This window comes from Taudactylus pleione, unplaced genomic scaffold, assembly GCF_031769625.1.
Source record: "Taudactylus pleione unplaced genomic scaffold, aTauple2 ptg000349l, whole genome shotgun sequence".
NCBI classification, from domain to species: Eukaryota; Metazoa; Chordata; class Amphibia; order Anura; family Myobatrachidae; genus Taudactylus; species Taudactylus pleione.
In genome coordinates, this window is record NW_028284750.1 from 3,148,873 (window position 1) to 3,175,289 (window position 26,417).

General features: G+C 42.3%; 1 protein-coding gene across 6 annotated transcripts in view; it reads left to right on the top strand.

Annotated features, from left to right (window-relative positions):
• The window catches only part of AFF4 (ALF transcription elongation factor 4), a 113,888-nt gene that overhangs the window by 48,692 nt on the left and 38,779 nt on the right, over positions 1 to 26,417 (top strand). For all 6 annotated transcript variants that reach the window (XM_088444123.1, XM_088444127.1, XM_088444125.1 and 3 more), the window contains exons 3-8: positions 13,698 to 13,824; positions 16,183 to 16,944; positions 18,426 to 18,470; positions 21,693 to 21,779; positions 22,252 to 22,288; positions 25,188 to 25,236. In XM_088444123.1, the coding sequence (XP_088300249.1) occupies positions 13,702 to 13,824; positions 16,183 to 16,944; positions 18,426 to 18,470; positions 21,693 to 21,779; positions 22,252 to 22,288; positions 25,188 to 25,236 (1,103 nt within the window). In that variant the 5' untranslated portion in view covers positions 13,698 to 13,701. The remainder of the gene's footprint in view (positions 1 to 13,697; positions 13,825 to 16,182; positions 16,945 to 18,425; positions 18,471 to 21,692; positions 21,780 to 22,251; positions 22,289 to 25,187; positions 25,237 to 26,417) is intronic.

The window sequence follows — 26,417 nt, forward strand, 5'->3', positions numbered from 1 at the left end:
TATGAGGGGTATTCAATATGAAAGGTTAACTTACCTGGCGAAGTTAACGTTTCATATCGGAGTTTTTTTCTGCGTAAAGGTATGGTGCGCGCTCCCGCTTATCCCTGTATTCAATATAAAATTAACGAAAACGGGAAACTCCGAAGTTGGATTTGCGTAAAGTTACGATTTTTTCCTTAAAATAATTGTAAGACCCCCCCTAAAGTTATAAAAACATGGGGGATCACTATGGGTACCCCTGTTTTAGCCTTTAATTGTAAGTCAGGGTTTTAAATAGCCGCAGCAGGTGTTTTTTTTCCGACATTGAAGAAGTGATGCAGAAGAGCACTTAGGTTATTTTTTTCGTTTTTTTAAGTGGTCCCATCAAATTTGGGGTACATGAAAATGGGTACTAGCATATTTTTAAGTCCCTAAAGTAAGTTTTTAAAAAATTCTGCAGTTGTGCACCTGCCGCTATAATTCTATTCTAGAAAACATCTGCCGCATACTTGCAGAATAGCCCTGAACCTATTTCCCTATTGTTAAACAATTTTTTCCCTTCTTTTTTTTTGCACCCCAATTTTTAAATTAATATTTTGGGGTGTCCCTATTTTTTTTTAAAACTTTTTTTGACCCAGTTCTTTTTTAAATGTCATTCCCAGGGGTGCAGGCTATTTTTTTTTTAAGCCTGCACCCCTAAACCCTAATTCTGCACTTTTTTTCGACACCTATTCAATGGTGAAAACTTATCCCCGTTTTTTAGCAAAGACTTTTCAAAACTGCATTAAGTCTTTGAATTTGAATACGGTGTGAAGGGCAATGGACACAAGGCCAGACTATCATTGGTGCTGCTCAAGAACAAAAAGGTGAATGTCCTAGATCTCTGAACTCAATCCAATTAAGAATCTGGGGCACTATTTAAAAATAACGGTGCATAAGTCTCATCCAACTAACCTGAACAACGTGACACAAATCTGCCTGGAAGAATAGGCCAAAATTACCCCTGAACAGTGTATGAAGCTGGTACATGAATACCCCTAATGTAACATTTCAGTAGGAATTTTCAAAGCCCTCTATATTTGCTTAGTGTTAACCTATAAGTAACAACTACCTATTTAGTTTTTTGTGTGACTATAAAATTTTTTTAATACTTCCAAATAAATACACTACATGCTCTATAATAGTATTTGGCAATTTTCACAGTTTGTATTGTGAAAATATAGTAGGTAATATAATTATATTGTTAGATATGGTTTTGATAGAAAAAAGTCTTAATAGTGCCTTAAACAGTTCTGCATTTTATTTAGAGATGGTTAAAAATGAATTTCATGTAACCCTTTCCCACTACTAATTTATTTATGTGTTAAGGAAATAGTATAAGTTAATGGATAGTGCACAGTGAATGATGTATCAATAGCATTGAATGTCAAGTGGATAAACAATTCTTAGTGAATAGCACATTTTAATTCTACTTTAACGGTTTATCTATGTATTCATATGTATGTGTAACAAATTTATATAGACAAAGTAAATTTCTTGGCTAAGGGAATACTTTATCAAATACAAGATACACCGATCAGGCATAACACTAATACCAGTGACAGGTGAAGTGACAACTGTATCTGCAAAGGGGTGGGATATATTGGGCATAAATTGAACAGTCCGTTCTTGAAGTTGATGTGTTGGAAGCAGGAAAAATGGGCAAATGTCAGGTTTAGGCACTACAGTTGGGTTAGGCACCACTGGGGGGAGGTTAGGGTTAGGCACCAAGGGAGGACGGTTAGGTTTAGGCACTAACGGGGAGGGTTAGGGTGTAAGAAAGGAGGGTTAGTATACTTACCCAGCCCCTGGTGGGATACCGAGCTTTTGGGATGCTGCATTTTGACAATAGGCATCCCGATTGCCAGTATTTCATACCCAACTCGTGTAACCTACCCACACCCAGTGTAAGAGGTCCCCATTTTTGCACACTCTCCTCCCCTAGTGACCGATGTCATTATTAAAACTAATTCAAAATCGCTCCATACCCAATATTTCTTTAATTGGTGCATTACACCTCCTTCTCCATTCCCAGTGCCAATAGAGGCCCCATCACGCCTGTCTCCGGATACACACATTCATATAGGGAACTTACTTCTCTCCAACATGCAGCGGGTGTTGGTCAGAGATCAGCCAAATAGTGCTGGGAGAGGGGGGAGACACTCTTCCCCCCCCCCCCCCCCCACCTTCTTGCCATTTGGTCCCCCGATGCATATGCTCCAGTGTACCGCTCGCGTGCCATTTTGGGACGCAATTCCGGTAGTAGCGATGGCAGTCACAGCCGAAACATCACTGCCTAAGGGGTCAGGGGACACAGCAGGATGGCACGGTCGCATGGGATGCGACAGTGTTGGCTAAATTCCAACAGGCTGAGATTGCATTCTATGTGACCATGCCAGTTAAGTGGTTAATGTAAATGTAAAACTGTCTCATTACAGTTGTCTCAGTAATTTTCCATGTAAGTGATTGAGTATCTAAATGTTTCACTGATTCAATTTCCTGTAGTGGTGTTGATCTATCTGGCCTGTCCGTGGCCTGTACAAATAGAATTTACTTTAAACTGTACAAAGAAAGCAAAATAAGAGATTAACAAGTTCATGTTAAATCTTTTGCATAAGTTAATTGCTGAATCCCGCTGGATGATATTGCTGTACACATTCAGCACATCTCACTGATGTTAAGGCTAATTGGTTGCACTGCATACGAGATTCTCCCCTATTAACAAACAACTTGTAAAAGAATTCTCTTGAAGAACAATTACTGTGATATACTTTGCACTTTACGAAATATGTGCTATAGGTTTCCGGATGCACAAAAAGTATAGTTATAAACCCTGGGCCGAATTCAGTGCGATGAATAGCCTCGGGTGGGAGCTCCCGCAGCTGTTCAATACACCACGCTGTTTGGGTGCTAAAGGATTTTTTTCTCGCACCCCCCGAAGATGCGAGGAGAAATCCGACAAAAGTGCCAGGCGCACAGCTGTTTGCTGGCTTAGCGCAGCACTAACAGCCGCGCGCCAGGCACTTTAAGTTGCGAGAACCGGCATTCTCTGACTTAACCAATTCCCGACAAGGCAAACAGCGCGGTGTATTGAGTAACTGCGGGAGCCTCCTCCCGCTGCTATTCATCGCACTAAGTTGAATACGGCCCATAGTGAACATTACATTTTTCTTCAGGGTCCATAGGGATCCACAGGGATACCATGGGGATAATGTGGTTGGAGTGATCCAGGCACTAAACAGTTAAACTTTCAGGTCCCAGGATGCCTCATGGTCCTTCTCCACATATACCCGGCCACAGGCATTCAGTTGTTCATTTGGTGTGGCAGGATCAAGACGCACCTTTGTAATGGGACTGCTCAGGCAGTCCCATGCTTTTATTTTATGTTTTTTATTTTATTTGTTTTTGAGATGGCAGTCTGAATTAAGCCGCATGCACTCTGTGCGACTCAGTCTACCTCCGCCGGGCCACAACACCGGTAACGTCTCTGGTGATTTCGGCGGGTCATGGCAGAGCTTGCTAGCAGCGATGCTGGGGCCAGACTGCAGCCGGGTGCACGAAGATATTAGGTAAGGCGATTCCTCGCATACGGGGAATCGCGTGTGGCAGTACTTCTGGCGCTGGAGACTCACCGGAAGCCGCTGCAGTGAAAGCCTGGGGCCGTCCGCTCCCTCACTAGACCACCGAGGCCTTATTGTCTGATGCCTGGGATCACTGCCATGAGGCCAGCGTACCTGGCCGGTTGATGCAGCTTAGGGGAGGTAGGCTCTCCCTCGGCAGATCCATCAAAGGTTTTCCAGCGTCTTGGTCACTCCTCCTACACTCCTCGTGCATATCACACTCCATTATCAGTGATCTGCTGAATCGGTTTGGTCTCAGGAGGTTTTGGGTCAATCTCCCTGTATACCTCTCCCCAGGGTCAAGTATATAGTGCTCTATATCCTACCAAGCATCGCGTTTGAGTAGTTGATACAGGGTCTGTGGCAACTTAATTATATATGCATTGTATGTGACTGCTAGCTGCTGTGTTGATACTGCCTTTTATTCTCTGTCAGTTATAACTATCACTGTTTATTATCCTCATCCCTCTGTTACAGGTGTGTGGGGGTATTCATTGGTACTTCACATTTACTTGGGTGTCCTCCTTGTCTCAGGTGATGACGCAGCTAGTGGATCGTTTGGCTACTCCCACACTGCCCACTCAAGTCAGAGTATGGCTCAGTCGGCTGATGAGAACAGACTGGTAGTCACTCAGGCGCCTAAGCGGAGGTTTTATTTTTATTAGTCTGCTCAGCATATAGATTCGGACGCATCATCGGAAGAATCCGATGATGCGCCGGATACTTCTCCAGGATCTAGCTCGAGAGAGGAGGACCGTTCTTCTACAGTGGATGTTCCTTCCTTGGTGAGGGCGGTTAGATCAATCCTAAATATACAGGATAATGAACCAGCTCCTAGAAAGAAAGCTCCAGTGTTTAAACACCAGAAGGTAAAAGCTGAGTTTCCTAAATCTGAGCAGCTCACTGAATTTATGGAAGAGGCATGGAGTAACCCTGATAAACGTTCCATGTTACGAAAAGATTAGCATCTTTTGTACAGTGCATCCGGAAAGTATTCAAAACGCATCACTTTTTCCACATTTTGTTATGTTACAGCCTTATTCCAAAATGGAATAAATTCATTTTTGTCCTCAAAATTTTACACACAATACCCCATAATGACAACGTGTAAAAAGTTTTTTTGCAAATTTAATTAAAAAAAGCAAACTAAGAAATCACATGTACATAAGTATTCACAACCTTTGCTCAATACTTTGTTGATGCACCTTTGGCAGCAATTACAGCCTCAAGTCTGTTTGAATATGATGCCACAAGCTTGGCACTTTCACCCATTCCTCTTTGCAGCACCTCTCCAACTCCATCTGGTTGGATGGGAAGTGTCGGTGCACAACCATTTTCAGATCTCTACAGAGATATTCAATTGGATTCAAGTCTGGGCTCTGGCTGGGCCACTCAAGGACATTCAGAGTTGTCCTGAAGCCACTACTTTGATATCTTGGCTGTGTGCTTAGGGTCGTTGTCCTGCTGAAAGATGAACCGTCGCCCCAGTCTGAGGTCAAGAGCGTTCTGGAGCAGGTTTTCATCCAGGATGTTCTGTACATTGCTGCATTCATCTTTCCCTCTATCCTGACTAGTCTCCCAGTTCCTGTTGCTGAAAAAGATCCCCACAGCATTATGCCACCACCATGCTTCACTGTAGGGATGGTATTGGCCTGGTGATGAGCAGTGCCTGGTTTGCTCCAAACATAACACTTGGCATTCACGCCAAAGAGTTCAATCTTTGTCTCATCATGGTCTGAGAGTCTTTCAGGTGCATTTTGGCAAACTCCAGGTGGGCTGCCATGTGCTTTTTACTAAGGAGTGGCTTCCATCTGGCCACTCTACCATACAGGCCTGATTGGTGGATTGCTGCAGAGATGGTTGTCCTTCTGGAAGGTTCTCCTCTCTCCACAGAGGAATGCTGTAGCTGTGACAGAGTGACCATCGGGTACTTGGTCACCTCCCTGACTAGGGCCCTTCTCCCCCGATTGCTCAGTTTAGAAGGCCGGCCAACTCTAGGAAGAGTCCTGGTGTTTCCGAACTTTTACAGATTATGGAGGCCACTGTGCTCATTGGGACCTTCAAAGTTGCAGATATTTTTCTGTACCCTTCCCCAGATTTGTGCACCGAGACAATTCCTTGGACTTCATGCTTGGTTTGTGCTCTGACATGCACTGTCAAGTGTGGGACCTTATATAACAGGTGTATGCCTTTCAAAATCATGTCCAATCAACTGAATTTACCACAGCTTAATTGATCAGTGGAGACAGGATGCACCTGAGCTCAATTTTGAGCTTCATGGCAAAGGTTGTGAATACTTATGTACATGTGCTCTCTTAGTGTTTTTTTTTTTTTTTTTTTTATTAAATTTGCAAAACACTCAACTTTTTACATGTTGTCATTATGGGTGTTTGTGTGTAGAATTTTGAGGACAAAAATGAATTTATTCCATTTTGGAATAAGGCTGTAACATAAAATGTGGAAAAAGTGAAGTGTTGTGAATACTTTACAGATGCACTGTATCCTTTTCCAGCTACTGAATTTACTAAGTGGGAAATCCTTCCTACTGTGGATGCTCATGTGACACATTTAGTCAGGAATGCTACGTTGCCTATTCCATCAGCATATTCTCTTAAAGATCCTACAGATAGGAAAATGTAAAAATGTCTTTTAAAGCAGTATTTTCATCATCTGGAGCTGTTACTCGACCAACTATGGCTGGGGCTTGGGTAGGCAAGGCTGTTGAAGAATGGACGGAGGCATTGGAAGATACTCTACCAAATGCTACCAGAGAACAGCTGACTAATATCTCCCACATATGGCAAGCGGCCTTCTATTTGGAAGAAGCTGCAATAGATTCTGGGCTTCTAAAGCATCGGTAGCTTTGGTTGTTGCTCTTAGGGCCCTTTGGTTAAGGTCCTGGAAAGCAGATACAGGGTCAAAGAAGGCTCTGGAATCCTTACCTTTTTTGGGATTATACTTTTTGGAGCAAAGTTAGATAAGATAACAGCTACTCTGGCAGCTTAAAAATATGCAGGTCTGCCATCAACAGCTACGTTGAAGGCTAGGCAGTTTACTTTTTGGTCCTTTCATCCTCAGGGGACGAGCAATAGGACAGTCTTCCTCTAGGCTGTCTAGTTCTCGCAGGGCAACCAAGTAACAAACTAAAAGGTCCTGGCCGACTAGATGTCCAGCTTCTAAGCTGGGCAACAAACCCTCTGCCTGATGGGGCGGGCCTCCTCCTGGGGGATCCCGGGTGGGAGGCCGACTTCTTCAGTTTTTGGACTACTGGCATCAAACAACAACAGACGCCTGGGTCCGATAAGTGGTTTCTCAGGGATATGCCTTCACTTTCCGGAGGCATCCTTCCCAGAAGTTTTTCTTTGCACAACTCTCTCATCAGATTCTGTCAAGGCCTTCGCCCTCCAGGAGACGATTTATGCCCTGCTGCAGGTCAGGGTGATAAGCCTGGTTCCTGTGGGTCAACAAGGAAGGGGTTATTATTCCAATCTATTTTTGGTTCAGAAATGGAATGGGTCTCATCGCCCTATTCTAAATCTGAAAACCCTTAACTGCATCCGTGTACCAATTTCAGGCACTGCCCTTTGGTCTATCAACGGCTCTTTTGGTCTTAACCAAAACAATGGTGGTTATGACGGCCTACCTCAGGCATCAGGGAATCAAAATACTACCGTATCTGGACGATCTTCTGATATTGGCACAGTCTCCAGCTGTTCTACAACACCATCTCGAACTGACCTTGGCCTGTCTACAGACGCACGGCTGGATCCTCAATTGGAAGAAATTCTCTTTCTCCAACACAGAGGATGGTACATCTGGGGGCATTTCTGGATTCTTAGGCACAAAGGGTGTTCCTGCCAGAGGACAAGATTGCGGCCCTATCATTGCGAATTTGCAAAATGCTACGCAATCGAAGGGTATCCATTCTATCAGCGATGCAGATCCTGGGGTCAATGGTATCCACCTTTGACATGGTGGCATATGCTTGATTCTACTCCAGGTCTCTGCTAAAATTGATTCTCCCCCACTGGAATGGACAGTATCATCTAATCAAGTCCTAGAGGATCCTTCTCACGGAGGTTTGTCTCTTGTGGTGGCTCCAAAAGGATCCTCTAGACAAAGGGCGCCCATTCTGGTTTCCAAATTGGGTGCTTCTCACCACGGATGCCAGTCTTCGCAGATGGGGGGGCAGTAAGAGGTCGTCACACTTTTCAGGGAAGATGGACAAATCGGGAAAGTCATCTGCCCATAAACAGTCTGGATCTTCGAGCAGTATATAAAGCACTCCTCATGGCACAGGACCTGCTTCAGGGCAGGCTGGTCCAGATACAGTCCGACAACGCGACCACAGTAGCCTCAATCATCTCAATTATCAAGGAGGCATGCAAAGTCACGCAGCCATGAGGGAAGTGACAAACATTCTGATCTGGGCAGAACGTTATCTTCCAACTATCTCGGCAATATTCATCCTGGGAGTCTTCAACTGGGAAATGGACTTCCTAAGTCGTCAGGGCATACATGCCGGAGAGTTGGCTCTCCACCTGGGTTTTTTTTCAACTCCTAGTGAACAAATGGGGCCTACCTGACATAGACCTCATGGAATCAGGTCACAACCAAAAGTTCCCCAGGTACGGGTCCAGGACCAAAGACCCCTTAGCCGCCTTAGTTGACCCACTGGCAGTAAGAGAGGACTTCAAACTGGCCTGTCTCTTTCCTCTGATTTCCCTTCTCCCAAGTGTCTTCTGGAAATTCAAGCAGGAAGGCGTAACTGTAATACTAGTGGCTCCTGCGTGGCCCAGATGTCATTGGTTCACCGACATTTGGAATCTATCCATAGACACTCCGTTTCCTCTTCCTCTATGGCCGGATCTGTTAGCGCAGGATCCCTGCCTACATCCGGACTTACCCCGTCTGTCTTTGATGGCGTGACTCTTGAGTCTTCCATCTTTAGAGCCAAAGGTTTCTCCAACTGTGTGATTCAAACGATGCTTAGGGCACGAAAACCTTCCTCTGCTCGCATCTATTACAGAGTTTTGCAGTCTTTTGGCACTCTTTGGCCACAAAGTATGGCCCTAAGGTTTTTAGGATTTCCTGGGTACTTTCTTTTCTCCAGGCTGGCTTAGACCTTGGTCTCCGCCTGGCCACCCTGAGATTCCGGGTTTCTACACTGTCAGTCTGGTTCCAGAGAAAGATTGCTTCTTTGCCGGATGTTAGTTTTCTTTCAGGGGGTTCTCTGAGTTCAGCCACCCATATGTCTTTGTTTCTCAAAGGGCTACAAGCTCCTCCTTTTGAACCTCTGGACTGATTTGAAATGATTGACAGCAAAGACACTTTTTCTCCTCGCTAATTCTTCTGCATGCAGTGTCTCTGATTAAGCAACGCTTTCTTGTCGCTCCCCATTTTTGTTTGTTTTTTTTTCCCCAGGATAGAGCTGTTCTCCGTACAGGGGAGGGTTACCTTCCTAAGGTAGTGTCCCATTTTCATGTGAATGAAAAGATTGTGGTTCCAGCTTTTCAGTCTTCAGACCTTTCTGTAGGTTTGCCTCCCTGGATGTGGTTCATGCTCTCCATATATATGTGGAGCGTACAAACTCTGTTAGAAAATCAGATGCTCTTTTTGTGCTATATGGTTTTCACAAACGAGGATGGCCAGCTAACAAACCGACTCTGGCTCGATGGTTACGCATGACTATCAAGTGTACACGCAAGCTGATCTCCCTGTCTCAAACACGGTGACGGCACATTCTACTCTGTCTGTGGGGCCATCGTGGGTGTTTAGTCGTGGTGCCTTTGCTGAACAATTGTGCAAGGCAGCCATGTAGTCTTCTGTCCACACTTTTCTTAGGTTTTATACCTTTGGTACTTTTGCCTCTCGGGATGCTTCCTTTGGGCGACGAGTTCTCCTTTCTGCTGAGGAGCGTCCCCCACCCTTAGGGGAACTGCTTTAGGACATCCCCTGGGTATCCCTGTGGATCTCTATGGACCCTGAAGAAGAAACGGAGTTATGGTAGACTCTGTTATTGATAACTTTTTCTTCGAGGTCCATAGGGTCCACAGAGCACCCATGCTGACGCACCTGGTTGCACTGGGCAATTTTTCTTTCGGTCACGGATTCCCTCATTTCTGTGAGTATTTTTGGTGTATGATTGTTCTTCCTTCTCCTCTTTCCTTCTCCTGCCTGGGCTTGTTTACAGAACTGAATGCCTTTGGCCGAGGGCGGGGTATATATGGAGGATGACCATGAGGCATCCTGGGAGCTGAAGCTTAACTGTTTGGTGCCTGGTTCACTCCAACCACATTATTCCCATGGTATCCCTGTGGACCCTATGGACCTCGAAGAAAGTGTTATCAATGGTAAGTCTACCATAACTCATATTTTTTAAAGTATTCGTCAGAGGAGTCTGTGCAAAGTTGCATGTGCTCAAACCACTTGGTGATCCAGCTGGACCAGTTCTGGTGGCTCAAAATGAATCCCACACATTTTGTGCTTGATTTGTGGATGCACAATGAAGTCGCAGGGGGCCATGCTCCTGGATGTGGTCATGGGTCAGAAAACCTACCACTTTTGGGTAGGTGCTATGACGTGATGGAGAAAGGCACCACGAGCGCAAATTCTTAGATGACGCCTGGAAATGGCTACCAGCAATGGTTGGTGTACCAGTCCCCAGTGACTATGCGCTGCTGCATGAGTGGTACAATGTCTAAATGACCAATCTTGGCCACAAAAACATCCACCATCTGCTTGGCTCTAGCTGGCTCTTGTCGGAACTTCTGTTGTGGTACACCTCCAGCTGGGGTGCACTGGGCCGACTGTTTGTTTGGTCTTGGGGTCGAAGCTGTAGATACAGGATTCACCGCCACTGATGATCTCCCAGACAGAGTTTGAGCGGCCATAATCGAAAATGGCCAGCATGTTGTGGCTCCAATTAACCCAGGCCTCCTACTCTCGAGTCAGCTGATGGGGCACCCAGCATGCAGAAACCTTGCTCAGGCCAAGCTTTTTGTGGAGTATAGAGCAAATGGTTCCCGATGAGAGGCCTAGCTCCTCTAACTGGGCCACAGTCATTCTGGCGTCCACCTCAACTATGGCCCATGGCAGCAATGTTTTCCTCAGTGATGGTGGAAACAGATCGGCTGTAGTGCTCTTCGTCTTCCAGGGTCCTCCTCCCACACTCAAAATTCTGCAAACCCGTGAAACAGTGGTTCGGGACTGTGCCTCCTCCCCAGAAGCAGCTTGCAGTCGGTCAAAACTCTCCTGCTGTCGCATTTGTGAAGGAAGTGAACAAGCTGACTTCTTTGCTGTGAAGTGCTGCTTAAATCTATACGGTTTTGTACCCTGAAACTTCACAAGCATTTTACAGTTCACAACCAGATAGTCAGTCAGTCAGTCAGTCAGATTTTGTCTACCTATGCACTGCACATCCAGAAACTTATTGCACAACCCTCGTATACTACCAGCTGAACACACATGCACAGTAGATGCTATGTTGTCGTCCCCCACCAACTTACTTTCTTTTCAGAGAAGGGGGTGATTCCAATGTACTGAATAAAGTAAAATATATGCTACGATATAAATGTGATTGCCCAACATAATTTTCTACTGGTAAACAACATATGTAATAAGTATTGTGCAGCAGGTGGGTAATTCCTGTGCAAGTGGAAAGTGAAAATGTAGCTTTCTGATCTGTAGTGATTATATGATGGACAGAAGATTAGGTCTAAAGTTGTGTGTGAAGTTGGATTGATTAATTTTTTAGAACAATTTTGTGGAGTCTGGATTGCTTTTTGTAGATGGTTTTGTGTTTGTGACGAGATTTATACAAATCATTGTATTTAATTTAAACTTAACTGGATTCTACAGAAAGTTGTCACATACCTTTTTGTAATTGTGTATTGTACACATTGGATTAAATCTAGTTTTATGCGTTATGAAAGAACAGGATATTTAAGTAGATCTATTATACTACCTAAGATCTGTTTAAACTGATTACATTTCCATATACATTATTCAGTTCTAATTATACATCAAATGATACTAAAAACAGTTCATTTCTAGAGTGTATTTTTGTAGGGGCTTTATCTCTAAAATGCTTTGATTCATAGTACTGTTAATGTATTCGTGGGTATTGTGGGCATTAAAATTTAAACTGGTTTTAGAGCCAGGGTCTGCAGTGTAACATCACTTTAGTGATGTCATTTGTTTTCAGTGAACTGATGGGCTGCATTTTCATGACAATTAGTGCCTAAATCATTGCATACTTAGGGGGGAATTCAATTAGGTGCGCAAGGCGAATTCATGGAAAATTCACATTGCAAATTATATTTGCAATTCAATTCCAAACTTGCATTTCTTTTTCAGAGTAAATTTGCATGTTTTTGTTCGCACCCCCCTGAGCAGGTGAAAAGGTAGGGAAAATCTTTATTTTAAGATGAAAATGTCAGGACTTGCTTCAGAACCCCTTGGACACCCCTCTAATGTCTAATTAGGCATTTGGAAGTTTTCAATTCGCTTAATTGGACCAATAAGTAATTTTTGGGATGACAAATACCCCAAAATAAGTTTTTTTTTTTTTTTAGCTAAATAATGCACCCCAAATTTAATGTGTTTATTTCAATGAAAAAAATAATTGCTTTTTATAACTTTTTTTTGTTACATTTTTTTAAAGTCTAATTTCAGATTAGTCCAAAAGCATATTTTTTTTCTACTTATTTTTTTTTCATTTTCCGTTTAATTCTTTTGTAATTAAATGAAATTCTACAGCTTTTTACATTATTTTACTTTTTATAAAAAAAAAAAAAAATCACATCAGCCATTTGTCACCTTTTTAAAGCGTACAGTACTTTCCTTATGCCCACTTAGTCTTCTATATGAATCTGTTAACAAAGTTGTAACTTTTTTGGGGTCCAGGAAGGTCTCCCCACTTATGCTATTTTCCCTTTTTTTTAATTTTTGGACAAATTTCACAGTTTCACTGCGAGTAGTGCGAACTGTCATTTCTAATTGAATTGTACATACCTCGGGTGACGCGCATGAAGGTGAAGTATGGGAGTTTGATGCCTATTACAAACTCGCACCTAATTGAATTCCCCGTTAATATCTGCTGGTAACAGCTACACTTAAACTTTAGCTGAAAATGGCAAGACAGAACAACATGCACACAAATCGCTTACTCCATTACACTCTACGGCATATGTAGTAATAATCTGACACTATATTGACCTATATATATATATATATTTTTTTTTTTTTTAATCATTTTCTACTCGTATAATATTATGGCCCCAAAGTACAGATACTTATTTACTATTTTTTGTGCTGGATTTTTCAGTCTGTCATTATTATAGTGTAATCAGGGTATATTTGTCCATTGTACTTTTTAACTGAAAATATAGTTTTGCTGTAAAATTAATGTGAGCTTGCTTGTCACCCCAGTTAGAAGGCTGGCTAAATGTAAGCATCACTGCATAGTCTTACAGCTTACTATTATTTCTGTGACTGTACTTCTTTTCCAACCATAGCAACATTCCTAAACAAGTGCACATTTATCTAGGATACTGTCAATACATAACCTCGTTTCTAGACTTACAACCTTTCTGTGCACGCTCACACCTATACGTTGTTAATGCACTATTCAACCACTAATGCCGGAAAAGCGAGTTGAAATTAGAAACAATGGGTTGTTATGGGCTCATTCTCACCGTTTGCATTCTCAACTTTTTATGTTGCTCTTCTTATTTTGGAGTGAGTCACAACCGATTGTTCAGAAATTGATTGTACTGAGAAGAGCGCATGAAAAGTGGGCTCACTATAATGCATTCTAGGCACACGTTTGTTTATCCATCCTCCCAGAGCATGTGTGAAGGAACCCTCATCATTACATTCTACCTATTTTCTTTGTATATTTAGGCTACAGCATGTGAATGGGGTTCTGCTACACTTTTGGCAAAATGAAACCTTTAAGTTCACATTCTGAAGTAGTTTGTAATTGCAGAGCTAATGGGCTAGCTATCTGGTGACATTAGTTTTTACTTTGAGATTGTTTCTCTCCTTCTGTTTTAGCAATATGAACCGTGAAGAACGGAACGTGCTGCGTATGAAAGAAAGGGAAAGGCGAAATCAAGAAATCCAGCAGGGCGAAGAGGCCTTTCCATCTACCTCTCCTCTCTTTGCTGAACCTTATAAAGTTGTAAGTGTGTTAAATATAAAATATTTTTGGCTCATAGGCGGAAATTTTTCAGCTGGATTACATCAATATTCCTATATCTTTTATACAGTTCTCGATATCCGTTACAAATGGTCACTGTAGACACAAATGGCCCTGTCTCTGTACACAAATGTGCATGTTTTATTGCACTCAAAGTTGTACTTGACAGCTCCTGCTACAATGAAGTTTCATGACTAATAGGGCAGGGTTTCATCAGGGTTGTTTTGTCATTTTAGTATTGAAGCACACGTGTTGTACAGCACGTTTCATGTCCTGACTTGGCGGCAGGTAGTCTGTGTACATAATGCATCAGTGAAATTCCAGTCCCTCCAAATTTAATTGCTTCCGGATTGATGAAGAGGTTCACAAACGTCATATATTTTTTTGGGTTATTTATCTTGATTTGAGGAAGCTTTTTTTTTTTTTTTTGCCAATTATTTTATACCTGTATTTTAGACAGTTTTATTGAATTGTCTTATTTGTTGTGTGTTAAAAATAGACCATTTTGTTGTCTTCATGGCTGCTTCTCTGAATCTTTGATGTGATTGTCCAGGTTTGTTTAGGTTACTAAAATGTTCTTATGATGTGTCTCAATTGTTTTTCATATATAAGCATTATGCTCACTAGAAAAACTGTTGTCTTTAGAATTAAGTAAGCATGGAATTATTTAGAAATATTTCTTTAACATGCATTTAATATAGAAATTATGGGCATTTATGTTAAGAGTGTAGCCTAGAGATCTAAAGGAACAGATGTGGAGGTTTATGTATTAGCTTGCGACTTTCAGCCGCTGAGGGAACTCCTGCGAGTCTTCCTGTAGTTTTAAAGTGGCAATCAATTTAAAGGTAAAACCAGCTTGGTTTTGCCTTTTTAAAATGATAGCCACTTTAAAAATAAGAGATGACTCGCAGGAGTTCCAGCAGCAGCTGGAAGTGGCAAGCTATATTACATAAGCCCGTAGTCTGTCTTGGCTAAGTACAGTTTATTTCTTCCTTTCTGAAGATTCTCTTCTGAACTGTTCTCTCCCTCCTCTTTGATTTGAAAACACCACATGACAAGAAGATAAGTGTTATATACGCCATCTTATGATATTTTATTTTAATGGCCTCCTTGTATGAAGACATTTTTTTTAAATTTATTTATTACTGCATAATATCTGTTTTTGCAGGAAAGAAAAAAAAGTTTATTTTTTTGAAATATGTTAATACTTAAGGACACACAATATATTTTGTAATATACATTAATGTTTCTGGGTATCTTGCTATACATTTTCCATCTTTGTTAATGCAAACAGACTGGGAACAGGGATTAAACTAATCCTTGTCTAAGTAGTAACCTGAAACTACTGTCTGTTAGAGACTCCATCTAACTGCTATCTTTCTGTGGTGTTTGTTTTGTTGTATAACAGCCGTCCTTCAATAAATGGACTGATATAGAATTTAGTGTAGGTTGAATATGTTGCTTTTACATAAGTTTTCAAGTTCCTTGCTTTTAAGTAGTAACAATATCTATTATAGTAATGATTTAAATTCTGTCTCCACAATTGTGCATTAGAGACGGGATTAAGTTTCTTGTCACTGGCTGCTAGAACACAGATGGCCCCTCTCCCCAATACTCGGTCACTAGCAGTGTGTCTCCCCAATCCAAGACCTGTCACCTGCATGCGCAGCCCCCTCTAAAAACCCTCCTTGGCACAGCCCTGTATTGCTGCAGTGGCCAAGCCACCTCCCCCTGTCCTCAATTCCACCTGCCTTGTAATTTTTCCCCTCAACCCCAGCCCGCCTCTTTTCTGATGTCGGTCGGTCATGTAATGCACCACCACCCTCCCACAGATGAGGCACAGCAGGAGTAATGGGTGACATTCCACACCAAGTCAAGCTTGGGCAGAATAAATGGCAGGGCTTGCAGAGTTTAATTCTGTGAAGTAAAGCACAGTCGGCTTTGTTGTCTATATGGGGATAGTAAGGGACAGGAGGACAAAGACAGCAACAGGGGAAAGGGAGAGAACAGATAGAGGAGTGGAGGTGGACAGACCGGATAAGAGAAGACTTGGATGATGGGTGATACAAATGGGAGGGAGGAAAGAGGAAATAAAGACGGTATGAATAGGGGCAGATGGGAAGTATAGGGAGAGACAAGAGGGGGAAGAATAGGGTGAGACAGCAGGATTGGGGGAGAGAGATGGATAGGTGGGGGAAGACTGAGAGAAAACCCTGCATAATTATTAGCAAGCCTGCAAATAATTTAGAATTGTTTCAATATTATTATTTAATTGTGTAAACATTTTTGTAGTGAAGCCAAAAATTCTGATGTATTTGTTTTGTCTTTTGTCTATTTTAGACAAGTAAGGAAGATAAATTATCAAACCGAATCCAGAGCATGCTTGGAAACTACGATGAAATGAAGGATATGATAAGTGACCGCCCTTCGCCAATTGGCATTCCCAAGCACGCTGTTCCTCCACCACCTCCTGATGATAAATCTGGACAGGGTTTCTTTGGTGATCAGAGACATAGTAATTCTCACCAGAGCAGTAAATGGACTCCTGTTGGGCCTGCACCCAGCACTTCTTCTCAGTCCCAGAAACGTTCCTCATCTGGTACACAAGGAGGGCACAGCAGAAGCAGCAGTGGCAACAGCAGCAGTCAAAGGCATGATAGGGAGTCCTACAGTAGTAGCCGTAAAAAGGGTCAACACGGGTCAGAACACTCCAAATCTCGTTCTATTAGCCCAGCAAAGCAGTCTGCGTTAAGTTCTAGCCATTCCCGTTCCCATGGGAATGATCATCACAGCAAGGATCGTCCACGCTCCAAATCTCCAAGGGACCCAGATGCTAACTGGGACTCACCTTCTCGAGCACCTTCATTTTCAAGTGGACAACACTCTTCACAAGCATTTCCCCCGTCTCTGATGTCCAAGTCTAGTTCAATGCTGCAAAAACCTACAGCTTATGTACGACCTATGGATGGGCCAGAGTCAATGGAACCAAAGCTGTCCACTGAACACTACAGCAGTCAGTCTCAAGGCAATAGCATGAGTGAGCTGAAATCAAATAACAAAGCAAATTTAACGAAGTTAAAAATGCCTTCCCAGCCTTTGGATGTAAGTTATTACTGCCTGCCTGTCGTGTCTTCTGAAATAAGTGTTTTTTTAATTTATTTTTTTAGTCTTTTTCTTACGCCTTACTAGGACAACCCCCAATTTACCATATATACTTGTCCCTCCATGAATCTGCATTGCTCATCCTTAAAAGGGTTGTTCCAATCGATTTACGTACATTTTAAACGCTTCTTTCCCAAGTAAACAATGGCATATATAACAAAATTATTGCCTAGTGTATCCGAAAACCATCTTTGTCCTTATTCAAAGGTTACAACATTTCATTCCCTTAAAACCTGTTTTCTTATCACTTTATTTTGATGGTATTGCCCTTATTAGAGTATTTTGAATGTAAGCACTGAGCTGAGTTTTGGGAAGAGCTATATATTTGTAAAGAAATATTGAAATACCTTCCATACAACAGTGTAAGGAAACAGTGGTTTTGTTCACTTAAAGCTTAATCCTAAATGTTGGCTGTATCTTCATTATAACCAAGCTGTAATATTGGCTGGGTCTTTGTAAAAAGCTCTCAATAGTACTGGACGTGACAACGTTAAACCTAATCATAGCAATGTCCAAGTACAACCAAATTTTAGTAGTGGAGTTAAAATGAGACCTAGCTAGCCCTGTATCTTGTGTTGATATGAGACTTGGAGAAGTAGCTTCCGTCAACATGAGGCCTAGCTGGCGCTGTAACTTGCGTCACCATAAGACTTTGTGAAATAGCTTGCATTGTCATGATACCTAGAGAGTTCTGTAGCTTGGGTGGACATGAGACCCATCCAGCACAGAGTGTTTGTGTTAGCTTGAGACCTAGACAGCGCTGTAGCTTTCAGCAACATGAGACTTGGGAAAGTAGCTCGCATTGACATGAGACCCTGCCAGTTCTGTAGCTTGGGTGGACATGAGACCCATCCAGCACAGTGTTTGTATTAGCTTGTGACCTAGACAGCGCCGTAGCTTTCAGCAACATGGGACCTGGTGACGTAGCGTGTGTCGACATGAGACCTTGTCAGTTATGTTGTTTGGGCCAACATGAGACATAGCCAGCTCTGTATCTTGCAACAACATTAGACTTATTGAAGTAGCTTGCATTGACATGAGACCAGTGTTGTAGCTTGGGTTGACATGAGGACTAGTCAGTTCTGTAGCTTGCTTCAAACGCGCTCTACCTTGGGTTGGCATGAGAAGTAGCTTGCGATTACATTGTTTTAGTAGTCATTATATTTTGCCATGCCTTCTATGCAATGGAAAAGCTTTGCAATATAGGCTTAATCACCTCTAAAGGCAATTTACTTTTTCATTGTCCATAGATTGCCGTACACTGATTCTAGTTTGAAAATAAATCCATTGATTAGTAGAAACCTTTGAAACGTAAACAGCACCATAAAGTCAAAATATTGAGTATAATGTCTTTACAATCCGCAAAGGCATGCAATTCTGTAATGTTTATATCACAAGTTGTTGTCCATTTATTATTTCAGGCTTCTGCATCTGGTGATGTGAGCTGCGTGGATGAAATTCTTAAAGTAAGTAATCATTACAAAGCAAGATGATGATGATGATGCAATATTTCCAATGCATAAACGTTTTACCCATTACTTAAAGATTTGGTGAAAGGTGAATTGACATTACATAAAGAATGTCTTCTTGCTTGCAGGCTAAAGATAGTATTTCGAAATGTGTATATTTGTAGCACTATCTCCTTAGGCTCCCTATCGATCATAGGCCCTGATTCAGACCCACTCGCGAGCGGCTGTCCGCTCGCAAGTGGGTCGATGTTCTGCACTGAGCATGCGCACGACGGAGGGAGCTCCGTCGTGCGCATGCGCCAGACGCGGCGAGCGAAGGAAAGTCCTTCGCTCGTTGTGTCTGATCAAAGGGGGCGTGCTGTCGATGTTGATTGACAGCACGCCCCCTTTGGTGGGCGTGCCGGGCGCGTGCCTCCCTGACGGGGGCGTTCCCAAGGAAACGCCTCCCGTCAGAAGCCGGCCCACTGACATCACTAGTGATGTCAGTGGGAGTGATTTTGGCTCTGATAGAGCCAAAATCACTCCGACTGACATCACTAGTGATATCAGTGGGAGTGATTTTGGCTCTGATAGAGCCAAAATCACTCCGGGCCTTGCGGTTGAAAACCTCAACCGCAGGCTCCGGCTCGCAGTTTCGATGGTCACGACCATCGCGGCCATCAAACTGCACGCTCGTATAGGCTGTGGGTGGTGACCCACAGCTATAAGAGTGTCCAGGAGGACGCTCCATTTTTAGGGAGGGCGGCCCTCATTCAGAGCGTGCGCTCTGCTCAGAGCGTACGGCTCTGAATGAGGGCCATAGTTTCTTACATGTCCATGAAACTTTACTAAACCTATGGTTTATGTAAGGGAGCTTCAAATGACATTTAGAAAAATTGCATAAGTCGCACCGGCTCCCTGACTGATGGCATGGGGTTTATGATTTAGTATGATCAGTTGCCAGCATTTTCACAGCGAGGAGTCAGTGGGGTCTGGCAATATGCTGTTTTAAAAGGAAGAAAAATCAGTTGAGTTCCTACCTCCCGAGCAGTTAGAAGAATTGCTCTGCAAGGCATTGACCACAACCCCTATGTCATTTTCATTTTACTTGCAGGTTACAGACCCTTTTTTTCTTATTGTAGGGGAACACAAATATATGGGATATTTCATCTAGAGTGGATTCCTCTATAGCGCAATTATCTAAGGCCACAGTTATACCTTTTCTGAATGTCACAGCTTTTAAGAATACTGTGGAATGAAGACATTACAGACCATTCTTAAATCTAATTGTGTAGCAGTTGTTGCTTCATTGATACAGAATTTAACCTCGGCTTGGATTAACAAGGTAGTGGAAAAGTATTTAGAGAAACTTTTGGAAGCATTACAGTCAGAAGTCTAGGTTGAATTAATGACCGTGGCGGAACACATCCAGGAGATGTATAAATGTTTGGTTGACAAATCTCTGGATACTAGTCCATTTGGGGCTAGGATTTAATCTTCATTGTTCTCCGCTCGCCAAGCTCAAGGCTTAAGGGATGGATGCAGCCTGAAAAAATATGGATTCTTTTGCCTTTTTAAGCCAACTTCTGATTCGTTCCTGATTTGGATCAGGTTGTTAGCCAGTCAAAGCCTAGTAAATTTGCTAAAGCACAGAAGACTCTGCTTCAGTCCTTTTGCATTATTTCTATTGAAAGATTTTTGGTTGATCTCAAAGGCCACGCACTCAGGCAAGCAGTCTGCATGATGGGCATTCTGTCTACCCCACAGGTTCTCAAATTCGGTCCTCAGGACCCCAAACAGTGCATGTTTTCCAGGTCTCCTCACATATCACAAGTGAAATAATTAGCTCCATCTGTGGATCTTTTAAAATGTGTCAGTGAGTAATGAATACACCTGTGCACCTGCTGGGTGACTTGCAAAACATGAACTGTGTGGGGTCCTGAGGACCGAGTTTGAGAGAACCACTGGCCTACCCTATAATGTCTGCTGACTGAGCCTGTCTGCTTCTATATAGGTATAAGTTAATTTCCACTTCAATTTCCTGTTTGAGGGGCATTATGGATTTAGGGATACATCCATGATCTCCACAGAGCACCGCCTCAGTGTTTTTGCACTATCCGGTTTCCTGTGAAACGGGTAACGTTCCAGGCAATGCGACTAGCAGTTCACAGTTGGTGTGATTTATCTCTGTACCAGTAGAACACAGGTTTCTGAACTTGTTTTGGTTCAAATACCAAAAAAGTTCTTTAAGCGCTTTTTGAGACGCTCAACACACCTATTCGTGTGCACAGGCTCATAGAAAAGTCTTTAAGATCCATCGTCAGTGACCTGTAATGGGAAAATTACATGGTGTCCATGGATGGCAAGAATGATTACCTGCATGCTTCATTCCAAGTTCACCAATGCCTTCTCAGATTTGCGAGTCAGTGCCCACCATTGTCAATTACATGTTCTGTTTTTTTGTGGTGACTGCTCAATGAGTGTTCACAAAAATGATACCAGTCGTGGCTGCTCTTTTGAAGTCCAGAGGAGTGATGACCATCTTTCCCACTGGATGTTCTCTTGATCAAAGCAGAGTCTCAGACTTTGCATTGGCACACCGCCAGGAGATGGTCACAGGCACTAGTCACACAGTTTAACTATTATTATTTTTACGTTCCAGAAATCCAATCTGTTACCTATTCCGAGGCTAGTCTTTCAGTGTCTGCTGTTTGTCATTTGACAGCAGAGGGTGAATCTTCCACAGGATGGAATAGCCTCTTTACGCAGAATTAGGTGTCTGGTGACAATTAGACAGATGTCCACTCATTTCTGTGTGAGTGTCCTTGGAAAGATGGTCTCCACATTGAAAGCTCTGCATTTTGCACCCTTCCAGTCAAGAGTTTTTAAAAACAAATCTCAAAATGGGAAAAGTGGAGCAATAACTTGACCAGACAAACACATTGGTCTGCATCCAAGAACAAAATGTTCTAGCAATACTGCCTGTGTTCATACCAGGGATCGACAACTGGAAGGCCAATTACCGTAGCCCACTTGTTCTAAGGAATTGCATTTAAATGCATTCACACATGGAGATAATTCATTTCTTTGAGTAAACACACAACACATGGGCTTCTTGACAATAATTCACATGAGCAGTGCATGTCCAACTTTCTCCTGTCCATGTATTCATGCGTGCTGTATTAAGACGACAGTGTATGGAATCTAACTTTCATTATAGTGTATGATTTTCATTTACAGGAAATGACCCACTCATGGCCTCCCCCTCTGACTGCTATTCACACCCCTTGCAAAACTGAGCCCTCAAAATTTCCATTCCCAACAAAGGTTGGTTTCACTTTATTCCTTTTGCTTCAATGTTTTATAAATGTTTTATTTAACTTAGTATTGTCAGTCTAAAAAGTGTAAAGTAAGTTTCTCCCCCCCCCCCCCCATTATTTACACAGTATAATTTTTTCCCCCAAAATTACTGGAGAGGTGACAGATGTACTGTGAAATTATATGCACGATAATGGGAAATACCTCTGTTCCTCTAGTCTTGAGGGGGGTGATTGATGGATTTGATATAAAAAATGGTGAATAGTGATATTGTCCATTGCATTTGTGCTTTGTGGTCTTAGTGGATAAATTGGACAGTTTTGTTTAGATTTATATGCTATGGTGCAGACACTTTTTTTTTTTTTATAATTATTTAACTGATTTAAAACGCAAACATTTCTTTTGTATTTTATTTCACAAACTTTTGTATTGTAAATTACTAGTGCTATTGTGTAATTCCTTTTAAATTTTTTGTTTTAAGGAATCGCAACAGTCAAACTTTTCCACTGCTGATCAAAGTGAGTATTTTCATTCCTCTAAAGCTTCAAACGTTTCTGTGTTTCCTTATTTTAATTTGTAGTATAGCCGTGTGACTATAAGAGAGAAACTTTATCCCTTAGTGTCCATAAAGTCCGCAGTAACCTCAAAACTCATGCTTTTGGCCAATGTGTTTTAAATACAGTGTAGCAGTTGCACTTGGCTAGCACTGATGTGGCATGATGGTCATGTATGCAGTGGAGGGTGAAACTTCTAGTGTCGTTACGATCCATTGAATATAAAGTCTGGTGAGCTGCATAGTGCAACAGACATTTCTCTTAGATACAGAAACAGCAGCTGTACACAGTGAGCTGTATTTCACTTTTTGGAAATAGAAATTTTAAGTTGGGTACACATTAGACGATGGATTAATTTAAAGATTCGCGCTATTGACTAGTTCCTCTTGCTGCTGAGCACCGGGAAGGTATCCCAACCATCCTAAACTTAGTATAAAAATTGTGATATGGTGTCCACGCTCTGAGGTCCTATTTTGTCGTTGTAAAGTGGTAATCTGTGGTCTATATTATAGGTATATCTGATATGGTGTCTAATTCTATGTCAATTTACTGTGAATTGTTTCTTAATTTTTTGTGCCAAAGTTCTGGTGCGAACATTCTGTAGGGTGGGTGTTCTTATAACCTCGGTCCTGGTGACAGATGCTGGTTTGCAAAAACTTTAGGTGGTTATATTCATCTGAATCTTGTATTGGAATTATATTGGGTAATACTTAATTAGGTCCCTGGTGGGCATAAACTTGGTGATGATGTATCTTCCCCTCTCCAACTGGTATCTGCATCGGAAAACTGTCACTCCACCTCAAGGATTCACATAAACAAACCACAGTATCAGGTGCTGATGGACACTATTGTGCAGAAGGTGGGTAAACATGTGCGACTTACCCAGGTCTCGACGCCATCCTGCTGGTTCGCCAGGTGCACTTTCTCTGTGTGGTTGCTGTGTGTGGGTGTGAGGGGCAGGGGACACAAGGTCCAATGATGAGCTAACAGAACACTATGTACGTGTAAGGGTACAAATACTTTTAAAGCTCTGCCCACATGCCTTGCTGCGGCAATTTGTGGTGCTAGAGAAGGCTAAAAATAAGCAATGCAATTACAGAGCATACATACAATATAGTCTGGAGATAAAGATTAAAAGTCAGTCATACAAGTGATGGTGCTGACCCTACGCGTTTCATCCCATGTGGGGACTTTTTCAAGGGTAGGTGAAGTGGTGACCCAGGACTGGGGTTTGAATACCTTGTGTAATGGGTCCATAAAGTCGCCGGTCCGTTACTTCCGGTTTTCCGGTGTGTCTGAGCGCCCCGCGTCATCCGCTAGAGCACGCTCTGCCCTACTATATTTCAGATATCTCGCTGTGTTTGAGATGTCACGCGCATGCTCTGATATCAGTATATCAATATAATTCCAATACAAGATTCAGATGAATATAACTGCCTAAAGTTTTTGCAAACCAGCATCCGTCACCAGGACCGAGGTTATAAGAACACAAACCCTTCAGCTGGTTCGCACCAGGACTTTGGCACAAAATTAAGAAACAATTCACAGTAAATTGACATAGAATTAGACACCATATCAGATACACCTATAATATAGACCACAGATTACCACTTTACAACGATAAATAGGACCTCAGAGCGCGGACACCATATCACAATTTTCACACATTAGCCGATATATAGGCAATATGTCGTCTGATCCGCCGTATCGGGCCGACACATAATCAGCCAGTGTGTATGCACTACACTACTAATGACCAAGCGCGCTTCCGTTTAGTCGTAAGTCGCATTGTCAGGTCTGCCCTACATGCAGCTCAATCTGATAATGCGATTGACGACCTCATGCAGCGGGATGCGGCTGGTGCCAACATATCCGACAGTTGGGCACCGGATCGTTTAATGTGTACTGGCTGCCTAATATGATGGCCCGTCGGTGATGCCGTCGTAATGCTGGGGTACACACATTGTTAAAACATTGTGTTTTAAAGGGGATATACTGATAAATGTATACTCTTCAACGGTTGACATTAATTGAGAGTCGTGACTCTCAGGGGCTATTGTGCCATAAGGACTTTAGTGCCGAATCCTGGTACCATCCTGAGGTGGGTCCAATGCAACACACTGAATGGTTACACTTGTGCGCATTCAGCTTGGCAGTGTTTTTACAGAAGAGCTGATGGGAACAGATTAGTGCTTCTGAAGTGCTACACACGCCTCCATGGGACATGACATGACTGTGTTGCGAGCATGCTCCAAAACTGTCCAGAATAATACCAATGTTGGATGTTTCATATACACCCACATTATGTCAAAAATAACATTTATATGGAGATGACAAAGAAATAAGTGGAAACTATTCTTCTCCACTGTATTCTAAGATTGCCTATCTTTTTATTTATAGCCTACATTTTTTCTTCAATACTATTTTACAAGATCTGATTGTCTGTCTGTTGTTTGGGATACAGTAAGGTCATTCTGTGTGTGCCACCCATAGCCTAGCTAATTTATCTTGTCAATATAAGTTGTTCTTATTTTAAATCCATTACTCTATTAAACCACACTGGGAATAATGTTTTGCTTAGACCAAAACTGGAACAGAAATCCATTAAAGTGTCCCTTAATTCACAGAAAAATATTACCACTGCTTTTTTGTTAATCCAATTGTTTTAGAGTGTATACAGATCTAGCCTTTGCTTTTCAACATCTTCTGTCAGTGTAGGGGGCACTTACCATCTCGCTTACATTTCTTAACTATTTGGGAAATATATCTGCCTAGCATACAGATCTGCTGTTCTAACACTTATGTTTATATCTTTTTTTGTTTTTTGGATATGGTTAATGTGTACTTTATTTAAAATTCACAGAAAGATACAGTACATCAACAAAAGCTTCCAATGGTCATCCAGCTAAAGCGTAAGTATAGTCTTCTTTTGAAAGACTAAAACCCACTATATATGCTTATACAGACTTACTGTTCTATTGAGCACGGATACAGATGTGTCCTCATACATCTAGCCTTAATACGTCCTGTTGCGCCAGACGCCTGCCACAAGTTAGCTGCAACGAGTGATGTAGCATCTTTCACGTCTTTTGTTCGAATTTGCATTATGCCGCATACACACTACACTGCGAGGATGACTGCATCGGCAAGTGTATATACAAACACACCGCCGATGGCGGCGAATTACGGCAGTGGGGGGGTTGGGGGGGGGGGCAGAGAGAACGGGGCCATGCTGCATGGCGTTGCTCATGATATCCCCAGATTGGGACTGGGGTTACTGTTAACGACCCACGCATCGTTCGTCGTTCAGTTCATACACACCGGACAATTTGAACTGTATATTGTTGAATTATATCGTAATGTTTCCTCAAAATTGTCTAGTGTGTATGCTTCAGACGCAATGCGATGTAACAAAACCGCTTCAGAAGATGGCACTGATTAATTTGATAGGCAACACTTGTATACCTGTGTGCGACTGAGCCTGAATCTGTACAATGGTACTTGGTGCGGTGCTGCATTGTAGCACTTCATATACAGATTCAGGCTTGGTTGCAGACAGATATACACGTGTCCCAAATCAAATTAATCAGTGCAGTCTTATGAAGCAGTTTTGATGCGTTGCAACTAAGACGCACATTCAGGCGAAAGACACTGCACAAGCCGTGTCACACGAGACTTGATGCACCAAGAAGGGTTGTTTGGTGACTGCGTCAATATGTATGACACCACATCTGTAAGCCAGCCGCCATTTTATATTTGCACTATTGGTAAATGTGCCATTACTGTGGGAGTAATATCCTTAAAAGTTGTGCGAATGGGGAGAATGTCTTGTGTAGGACAAGTTCTAAATTGTAAACTATTGGCGTGTGTGTTAAATTCTCATGGATTATATTAAGGAGTATAAATAGATCACAGGGAGTTTTACTAATGCCATAAGTTGGCAACAACCTTTTATCCTGAACGAACACTTGTCATCCTGTACATTCGTAGTGGATATCTTTTGTGTTTAACTATTTTGAAGCAGTCATTTTGCCAAATAATAAAATGTAACTTGCCAGCTCTGTTAACTGTCAAAGCCCGCACTGTACTAGCA